At 35.9% G+C, this 10973-nt stretch overlaps 1 protein-coding gene across 1 annotated transcript; it reads right to left on the bottom strand.

Moving 5' to 3' along the window:
• Positions 1 to 3030: 3030 nt before the first annotated feature.
• LOC117417059 (extracellular calcium-sensing receptor-like) lies at positions 3031 to 8741 on the bottom strand. Its single transcript, XM_034028751.2, has 6 exons — positions 8458 to 8741; positions 7783 to 8077; positions 6778 to 7596; positions 6473 to 6700; positions 5342 to 5465; positions 3031 to 5136 (listed from the first exon to the last, which is right to left on the bottom strand). Exons 1-6 carry the CDS (start codon positions 8655 to 8657, stop codon positions 4223 to 4225), a joined length of 2580 nt encoding a protein of 859 aa, XP_033884642.1. The 5' UTR covers positions 8658 to 8741; the 3' UTR covers positions 3031 to 4222.
• Between the last annotated feature and the right edge of the window lie 2232 nt (positions 8742 to 10973).

Below are 10973 nucleotides of genomic sequence, written 5' to 3'. Positions count from 1 at the left end.
AATGAGTATGAAGTAAGTTTCTTACTCCCACCAAAGCAGTAATTCTCAAAGGTATGAATCTGCCTGGGGAAAAAGAACAGCTGTGTAGTAATCGTCTAGGCCTAAACCACTGTGACTCTCATGACTTAGCAATTGCAGAGTGCTGTTTATTTATTTATTTATTTATTTATTTAAATACATTTGGCTGACATTATGTATGATGTATGTTAATTCTAAATACAGTATAACTAGCAAGTAAACTTGTAAATGTATACCGAGCATCAAAAGAAACTTATCTACCTAAATCACGATTTCGCGGAAATCATGAAATTGAGGGGTCACCGCGAAATTCAAAACCTTGTTTAAATGAACTACTGCACAACGCAAGCAACGCAAACTATGTATCTTCCTTCTGTAGATAGCCCTTTTTTATCCATTCGTCATCCTGTGTGCATTGCACTTAAGCAAAAACAAACAAACAAACAAAAAACATCCACAAATAACATTTACACAAAAAAATTATCCAAAGAGGTTAACGTTCTTGTTTACTATTCAAATGACAACGTTTTAATCAGCCTATCAGTGCGTCTTTACTGCTTTTATGTGATCTGTACAGGGTGGGACAAAGTTGGTGCTGCATTGTTTTGATTTAGGTTGCTAAAATCTAGTTTTCAGCATTGGAGGCTAAATAGTAGAAATGGACGACAAAAAAAGCGAAGTATATTTCGGCTGATGATCGTTTCAAGATATTTCCCAAAGAAACTGTACATGCAGACTGAGGTAATTGTTTTGCATATGTTAATGTGTCTTTGGAGAAAATACGATCGATCGCTATTTAGCTTCAGAATCACACATTAAACAAAAGGCTACTACAGAGGCTGCTGAACAGAACGTAAAATAAACAGCTTTCAGAAACTGAACTGGAAAGTCAGCCCAGACAAAAAGTATTCCTGTCTGCAAGTTAAATCAGTAGCCTACTAAAACGATCCAGCACAGCCACCTCGCTTCAACCTGCTGCTTACTTTTTCGCAGTTGGAGTTTTAGACCCGAATAGCCACGTTCTCTATGTTTTGACTCGGTACTAATAAAATAAATTATTAGATGGGACAAATAATGACAACGAACGTGCTGCATACATTGCCTTTATTAAAGTATGCCAGATGCCCTCGTGTAACCAAGTTTTGGGGATGTTTTCTAATGGATTTCCACATCTATATAACTTGGCAAAGCTTTGCCTTAACTTCCAACCAATTCAGTGGATGCAGAACGTGCAATCTCAGTGTATGGGCAAGTCAACTACAGGGTGATGCTGCATGCTTGCTTTTAACAAATGACAGCACTCTGTTTTAGTAAGGAAGCAAGTACCACTATTTTTAGGCTTTATAGTGTTCTACGGCTAGCTGGGCTACGCCGCATACTTTCTGTAGGTTCTATCGCCTTAATGTGATAGATCCTTCCATTGCCTTCATTAGGCACGAGGGTCCTTGAGGTTGCACGCTCGAACCGCTAACCTTTTAGTATGCGGTTCTGACATGTCCCCTGTTCTGTCTCCCTTGTGACTGCTCTGGTATACTTTCCCATAAGTATGTTGATGGTCATCTTCGAATTGAAAAGAAACGTTAGGTTACTTACCGTAACCCTGGTTCCCTGAAAGAGAAGACAACCAACAAACCTTGCAAGGTCGCATCCGTCGCCCTCGCGGTTTCGATGCAAAACGAGGAATGGCTTCCGTGGGTTGACTGTTTTGATCTCTCGGTAAGTGGGGCCGAGGACATCACCCCAGGAAGGGGCCTATCGGCAGCTGTGATATAAAGAGCTAAGTAATACCTACCAATAGGCAGGCATATCCCATAAGTATGTTGTTGGTCGTCTTCTCTTTAAGGGAACCAGGGTTACGGTAAGTAACTTAACGTTACAGACAGTTTCAATGATTTCTCACTTCCTTCATCATTTAAATGGGAAGCATAAGTAACGGTTTGTATCATGAAAAGGAACAAAGGCTGATGAAACAATAAGAGCTTGTGTCATTTAACTGGAACAATGTGTACACTGCCCCACACAAGGTGCGTGGTTATCAGAAAAAGCCTACGTGTTCCAGTTGTATAGTGTGTTATTATGCGTTCCGTGACACTTACCTAAAGTTATAGCAGATCACTTTTAACAAAAGTAAATGGTTTTAGAACCAGTTTAAACTGGTTTGATTATGGTTTGTACATAGGCTCAAAACAGCTTATTAAACAGAAACAAAGGTTTTATCATCCCTCCGAGGTCACAGCTGAAATCTGAGTTATGACAAGCCAGTTACTCCCTACAAGGCCAGGGCAATACATAGGCAAGAGTTTCAAAATTCTTACATACTTTTGTAAAGCATGCTATTAATAAAATATGCCTATGATAATATGGTAGCACATAACAGCATATATTCATTAATTTCTGTACTTTGAATATATTGATTTACAAGCTACAAAAGAATAGAAAAAAGTGTAAACATGCACAATTATATTTTATTTTATCCATAAATAAAGAAAATCTTTAGAAAAACTTGAAATTTAAAGATGCCTTTTTTATTTTATTGTATTTATTTATTTATTTATTTTGAAGCTGAGGTCATTCTACATAAAGAGGATAATTAGAAAGATATGGCACATTCCTTATGTAGTTTTAAACAGACTTTCAAGTTGAATCTATTTTTCCTTAATATATTTATTTTCATAGTACATTATTTTGTAATATATCCCTATATTTCACAGCTGCATACACTATTGTGTTTAGTAGCCTAACTACCTTCCTGTTTGAAATGTACTATTTGGCCTACTACTATCATAAATGTGTTAAGTAAATGCAGAGTAAATATAAATGCTAAAGTGTGTGTCAATATTTAGTATTGAGACCTTCAGTACATTATAGATCATTTATATTCAAGCCTATCACCAGTGATCTATTTATGAGGTGGTGTAGGGTTGTACTAAATAAAATAGTAAAGCCTTTTAGTTTTGAGTAGAAAAAACAATAAACACAGACTGCAATTAGATCAATTACACATTTTAATGAGTGTGTAGTTTACATTAGAGCAGCTAAATGTAGATGTTATAATCCAACTCCTGTTTTCTCTTTGATAATCACTTTAACACTGATAAATCCCCATGGGCAATCAGCTATTCTAGTGTCTAATGGATCTAAAGGATACAATGTATTATCAGAGCTGTTTAAATGTTGCATTCATAGCAGAAGAAGGGTATCCAATCAGTGTGCTAGATATCAACAGTGCTGCTGTAATCAAGGCTCTGTTAGTATGAAAGAGAACGCGTAACCTCTGTAAGTGTCACATCAGCTACAGTATCTACAGACACGCTCTTCTGATGTGGAGAAAACTGTTGGTTCCCTGGCATTAGCTAAATAAGCAAATATTCATATATCATTTTGTTTTATATGGAATTGACTTCTGAACATAAGTTTCCACAACAGGGCAATGACCTTAAACAAACTGATAATATAATATACTGTAATGTTTATTTATTTATTTATTTATTTTTTATGTTTATGATCCTTATGTTTATGATGTTTATGATATTAAATACATTTAAGGGCATCAGAAAACGTTTATGTTAAGTGTTTATTTTCCTATGACATTTTTTTTTTTTCTGTGCTTCATTCAGTGGCCTGAAACGTTCCAACATCAAAATAAACAAATAAAGATATCTCTAAACACTAACAAGTAATATCTCAGCTAAAAAATTTTGTATGAAATATTTTTCATAGAAAGCCTACAAACCGTACAAATATGTTAACAGCATTCACTTAACTACAGAGCATTTGCAAAATTTACTACAGAATTTGTATAGTACCAGTAAAACCAGTCTAACCTGGGAACAGAATATTCTGCCTGATAATACAGTGTGCTGGCTTACAGATGTAGCTACTGTAAAATCTAATACTGTACCTTGAAGAAAGGTATTAATGACAAACCTGGTATGATTTAATTCCCATATTATATTTAATTTATATATTGTGTTATTGTTTTTTAAGCATGACTTCAAGCACGCTGTATAAGAGCAACTTTGAACCTGTCTTTAAAAAGGGACCTGTGTTACCTAATGCGTGGGCTAAACTGCTTGAATAAATGTGTTTTTATACCAAGTTAAAATTACACTAGCTGCATGGCAAGGTTGTAAATGTAATACAACAACTCAAATTAAGTGAATGTTTAACTTTTCATATTTTAGATCATTTTTTATTATTTTTTTCAAAGTGACTTAGAGGACACTTTTCCCATTAAATGTTTTTTTGTATTCTTCTCAGGCTTAAATAATATAATATAACATTTAGGAGCAAAAATACAGAAGAGCAAACCAAAGCTGGAAGCTAAAATTGCAAATATTTCTACAGCTACTGTGTACTTCCCAGGTGAACTGATGTAAGCTGGGATGAAAGTGATCCAAACAGCACAGAATATGAGCATGCTAAATGTAATGTATTTCGCTTCATTAAAGTTATCTGGTAGGTTACGAGCCAGAAAAGCGAGCACAAAGCACATGGCAGCAAGAAACCCAATATACCCTAACACAGAATAAAATGCTGCCGCAGATCCCAGGTCACACTCTAAAATGATTCTGTCTTTGAAAGAGTTCATGTTTTTGTTTGGAAAAGGAGGGGATATTATTAACCAAAGAGTGCAAATTAAGGCCTGAATGAATGTGAATACAAAAAGAGTTAGCCGCTGCTGGACGGGCCCAAACCATTTCATCATATTATTACCAGGAAGTGTAGATCTAAACGCCATTAACACAACTATTGTTTTCCCCAGAACACAAGAGATGCACAGGACAAATGTGATCCCAAAGGAAGTGTGGCGCAACATACAGGACCACTCAGAGGGCTGGCCAATGAAAGTAAGTGAACAAAGGAAACACAGAGCTAATGAAAACAAAAGAAGGAAACTGAGTTCAGAGTTATTAGCTTTAACAATGGGGGTATCTCTGAATCGAAAGAAAGCAATAGCTATCGCAGTGGTTAAACAAGCCCCAATCAATGAAAGGATCATCAGCAACATCCCCATGATTTCTCCAAATGACAGGAATTCAATCGCTTTTAAGATGCATTGGTTTCTTTGGTTATTTGACCTGTATTCTGAAGGGCACATCATACAATCAATAGAATCTGCAAGAAAAAAATAAATAAAAAATCGATTAATACCATGGTGTAAATAAGTCTGCAGTCACACCTGAAAATCTCATTTACAATCTTTATTATTATTATTATTATTATTATTATTATTATTATTATTATTATTATTATTATTATTATTATTATAACATTTCAGTACATATCCTCTGAAGTGCAATGACCAGTGCTCCATCCCTACCTGTCTGATTGCTGATTTCTCCTTCAGCACATTGTATGCAATCAAAGCAACAAACAGGCTTTCCTTTCTGAACAGCCTTCCGAGTGCCTGGAGGACAGCTCTCACTGCACACTGATTTAGGCACCTTGAAAACAATTACAATGTATTACATTCTGTCAGCATACTCACAATATTTAATAATCAAGACATTGAGCTGTATGTATTAAGGATGTTCGTATCATGGGGTTTGCAGACTAAATCGTAATGCTGTTATTTAATTTTTAACTGATCTGTGATGTATACAACTGTCTTGTATCGGTAGTGGCCACCATAAGAAATTGCGAAGGAATACAAAACAGGTTCATTATACACCAGCTTACATTATTGCATATATTCATTGAGGTCAAATTCAGGTATTCAACAAGTGCAACTTAGCTTCCAAGTTCGTATTGTACATGGCATCCCCCAAAGTATTATTCTTTAAAGAAGGGATGGAAATAGACTTCTAATCCAGGTTTTAATAGCAGCTTGACTAGCCACAGTGTAAAGGTAACAAGCACAGGTGCGTCTTATTAAACACTTTGTAAAACCAGGAGTGGATCAAATTGCTATGCAATGAGAGTCTTATTTCTAACCCTAGAAAGTTTAACGAAGAATACCCAATAGAAAATTATTGTACAGGTTGAAGAAATTGAACAAAAAAAAGTTGTATTTGATTTTGTCTCTGCTTGTTATCAAGAGAGAATAGTAGCCTACACATACAATAATATAAGTCTGATACATGTACTATAGACCTGTTTGTCCGTAACCTAATAAATACAAGTACCATAAAAATAGGTATTTACAAACTAAAAACATATAGCCCATTAACTGGAATGTGATTTATGTTCATAAAAAAAGCATTGCTAATGTTATATGGAAGTGGAGGGGATATCGGGAATATAATACATTATATTTTTTGTATTATTGTAAAATCATTCAAAACTAACCAGACTTATTGATCCCCGCTGGTGATGAATATAGTGAAGGCAGGCATACATTGCTTATTAACTGTCCTAATGTGTGTCTGTATTGCGCACTTACATTTCTATACATATCTATGAACATTAATACAACATTGACACAGTTCAAATAGTATTAGGAAGACATTACCTTAATCTGACCACCTGCCCAAACAATACTGACATTATCCATAATAAACTGTTGTCCTTCTGGTAAAGATGCATCATAGAGACCAACGGTAACACATTTTGTCATGCTCTCCTTATCGAGTTGCCAGTTAACTAATGCATATCTTGCAGCTGGATCCCCATTCTCATCAAAATAAACATTCTCTCCGTTCTTGGTAGTAAAATTAACTGTTTTTAGATATTGTACTACCTACAAAAAGACAAGATGTTAGCACAATGATTCACACAGATATGTAATTCTTAATAGTATAAAACATAATCGCTTACCTGCCATGGTTCAATCTTCTTCTTATTTGCACATGTCTTACCAGCAAAAGGTCCCTGGCCACTTTCGCATGTAAGCAGATTGTGTAGTGAATGGGCTACAGCATACACAGCTTTATAGACATCATTGGCACTTCCTAGATCAGTTACATCAGTGTACTGATTCTTTACCTCTGCTAAATTCTCAGACCCTGTACATGGATTAACTGATGCAGTCTTGTCTTGGGTAGTCAGGGTGCAACTGAAAACAGTTTCCCAAAAATCTTTTAATCCTGAATTCCCAGGGGTGTCAGATGGACGGACGTTCAGTAAAAACTCCTCCAAACCTGTAATTACTGCATTTCTGACAGTGAAACCCAGTGCCCCACCCAGAACTCTGAAACTTTCTCCTGCTGCAAGGTCTTTTGTGTCAGAAATCCAAGATTCAGTGCCTATCCACTGAAAACCAGTAACATTCTGAAGCAACAGTTCTTTAACCAGCAATTCAAAATCTGTATAAGAAGTGAAAACTACAATAACCTTTGAAGATGACTTTTTTATAACATCTACAGTTTTAATTAGTTTTTCTCTTGGATACGTTCTGTAAATAGTCTCTGAATATTCAATGCAAACACCCTGCTGTCTGGCTGCCTTCACAAAGGTAGCCATTCCTGAGTTGCCATAGTCATTGTCACTTCTAATGGTCCCAACCCAAGTCCATCCGAAGTGCTTCACAAGCTGTGCCAGGGCTCTGCTTTGATAATAATCACTTGGTATGGTTCTGAAAAACGAAGGGTACTTATTCCTGTTACTCAAACATTCACATGTTGCAAAGTAACTAATCTGGAATTAACAACAAAAAAAGATTTTTAAAAATATTGAAGAATTAAATAAATAATTTATGCAAAACATGAAAAAAAGCATTACAAACATATTTGTTATACAACTATTATAAATACTGTACATCTCTAAAATGGTACTATATACTTATTTTTAAAAGATGTTTATGAAATATGAAGTATTTCTCACCACTGGTATGTGAAAAGCTCTTGTTGTTGTCACAATTCCTATAGTTGGTGAAGAACTAGAGGGTCCTATTATAGCATGGGCAGTAGATGTTTTGGTACAGGACTGGTTAGAGTACATATTTTCTTCCTGTTCATTCATTAAAGCCATCCCTGCCCTTATAGCCAAAGGTATGGAACTACAATCATCGTATATCTTATAACCCAGTGAAATACCAGGGAGTATATCTGTCCTGTTATTTATTTCTTCGGTGGCAAAGATCAGAGTTTGAGCAAATTGGAATTCTCTGAATTTTACACTGTTGAGAATGAAAAGACATTAAGAACAGCACTGAAGCTGTTGAAAAGTACACATAGTTCATTGATATAATCAAACATTGGACAAGTACTGTGTGCTTACCTGTGACCGGATGTATACCTCCAAATTATTTATGTGATTACAATACATCAATAACACTGCAACTTCTACTTATTCATCTTGTCATAGACAATAAATAATAATGTGATTCTATAATGTAAATATAATTCTGGTCATAGTGTAGGATTTTGTGATAAGCACATGTATTGAATACTGCAACTACTTTGTCATTTCAGTTTAGTTATTAATGTACCTGTCAGTAGTAAATTTGATAAAACAAAAAACACATAAATATGAAAGCACTTTAGTGTTTTCACTTACTCTTTGCATTTTAGTGGTTCAGGCTCTCCTTTAAAGGCAGGTTTGGTCTCTACAAGGTTGTGGTGTAACTGAAAGATTCCTCCAATTGTAATGTCTCCATCCTTTGAAAACTGAGGCAATTCTGGTCTGCCTTGCAAACTGCAAACAGGCTCATCTGCCCTTGTTAAAAGAGCAGTTAATATTACTGCCATGAGTAGCATTGTGATCAAAGTAAAAATAGGACAATTTATTGAGTATATATACTGTAGTGCAATGCTAATCACATGTGATGAGATGAGTATGAAGTCAAGTTCTTACTTGCACCAAAGCAGTAATTCTCAAAGGTATGAATCAGCCAGTGGAGGCCTTTACAGCAATTAGATGTACTATCTTTACAGCAATTAGATGTACTACGGCACTTGTGAAAGGTGTTGTTTTATTCATAATTATGGAGATGAATATCTATTCAGGTCTATAATGTGGACTAAATGTGATTCCATGTACAGACGTGCTCATATTTGTTGGTACCCTTACAGCTCATTGAAATAATGCTTCATTCCTCCTGAAAAATGATGAAATTAAAAGCTATTTTATCATGTATACTTGCATGCCTATGGTATGTCATAGAATAAAGCAAAGAAGCTGTGAAAAGAGATGAATTATTGCTTATTCTACAAATATATTCTAAAATGGCCTGGACACATTTGTTGGTACCCCTTAGAAAAGATAATAAATAATTGGATTATAGTGATCTTTCAAACTAATTAGTTTCTTTAATTAGTATCACACATGTCTCCAATCTTGTAATCAGTCATTCAGCCTATTTAAATGGAGAAAAGTAGTCACTGTGCTGTTTGGTATCATTGTGTGCACCACACTGGACATGGACCAGAGAAAGCAAAGGAGAGAGTTGTCTGAGGAGATCAGAAAGAAAATAATAGACAAGCATAGTAAAGGTAAAGGCTACAAGACCATCTCCAAGCAGCTTGATGTTCCTGTGACAACAGTTGCAAATATTATTAAGAAGTTTAAGGTCCATGGAACTGTAGCCAACCTCCCTGGGCGAGGGACCCCAGATTGAACAGAAGGATAGTGCGAATGGTAGAAAAAGAACCAAGGATAACTGCCAAAGAGGTGCAAGCTGAACTCCAAGGTGAAGGTACGTCAGTTTCTGATTGCACCATCAGTCGCTTTTTGAGCGAAAGTGGGCTCCATGGAAGAAGACCCAGGAGGACTCCACTTTTGAAAGAAAAACATAAAAAAGCCAGACTGGAATTTGCTAAAATGCATATTGACAAGCCACAATCCTTCTGGGAGAATGTCCTTTGGACAGATGAGTCAAAACTGGAGCTTTTTGGCAAGTCACATCAGCTCTATGTTCACAGACGAAAAAATGAAGCTTTCAAAGAAAAGAACACCATACCTACAGTGAAACATGGAGGAGGCTCGGTTATGTTTTGGGGCTGCTTTGCTGCGCCTGGCACAGGGTGCCTTGTGCAAGGCACAATGAAATCTCAAGACTATCAAGGCATTCTGGAGCGAAACGTACTGCCCAGTGTCAGAAAGCTCTGTCTCAGTCGCAGGTCATGGGTCCTCCAACAGGATAATGACACAAAACACACAGCTAAAAGCACCCAAGAATGGATAAGAACAAAACATTGGACTATTCTGAAGTGGCCTTCTATGAGTCCTGATCTGAATCCTATCGAACATCTATGGAAAGAGCTGAAACTTGCAGTCTGGAGAAGGCACCCATCAAACCTGAGACAGCTGGAGCAGTTTGCTCAGGAAGAGTGGGCCAAACTACCTATTAACAGGTGCATAAGTCTCATTGAGAGCTACAGAAAACGTTTGATTGCAGTGATTGCCTCTAAAGGTTATGCAACAAAATACATGTGAGAATGTGGCTGGAAGCCTTAAGTGTTTAATTGTTAATTATTAGTTAATTGGGCTCCAGCCACAGACTATAAAAGACAGCTGAAACCCTTTGTTAGGGGAGGGTGATTTGGAGTGTTTGGTTTGAAGAAAGAGACAGAGTAGGTGTTATCTGTAAGCCTTTGTTTGATGTTTAAACCTTTTGTTTGGCCCTTGTCCCTTTTTATTTGTGTTTTGTCAATTAAAATATTTTGGTTTTACTGCATTTTTTGTCTCCGAGTCTTCCCTCTGAGGCTATCCTGCAACAAATACATATAGGGTTATTAATGATAAAAGTGTTTTTATTAGGCTACATAATCTATATCGATAGGCCTAATTGTAAATGTCTTTTTGTGCACATTCCACACTATCGGATCATACTTGTATTTTAAGTCGCCGGTACCCTATTGCTGCAATGACACTGAACGTTAAGTTCTAAATTTGTTGTTTATATAATACTAATTATACATGTGACGTTTCAGTCTGTTAAATTGAATACATCAAACGTGCATTTTTTCATTATTATTATTTAAATATAGGAGTATCTTATTGTGTGGCACTTTATTAGTTTTTGCAACATTTTTATGAATAAAACAAAACCAGAATATTTTGTTCCTCAACCA

Source organism: Acipenser ruthenus, chromosome 12, assembly GCF_902713425.1.
Source record: "Acipenser ruthenus chromosome 12, fAciRut3.2 maternal haplotype, whole genome shotgun sequence".
NCBI lineage: Eukaryota > Metazoa > Chordata > Actinopteri > Acipenseriformes > Acipenseridae > Acipenser > Acipenser ruthenus.
The sequence above is the reverse complement of the archived record's forward strand: the minus strand, read 5'-3'. Positions and strand labels throughout refer to the sequence as shown.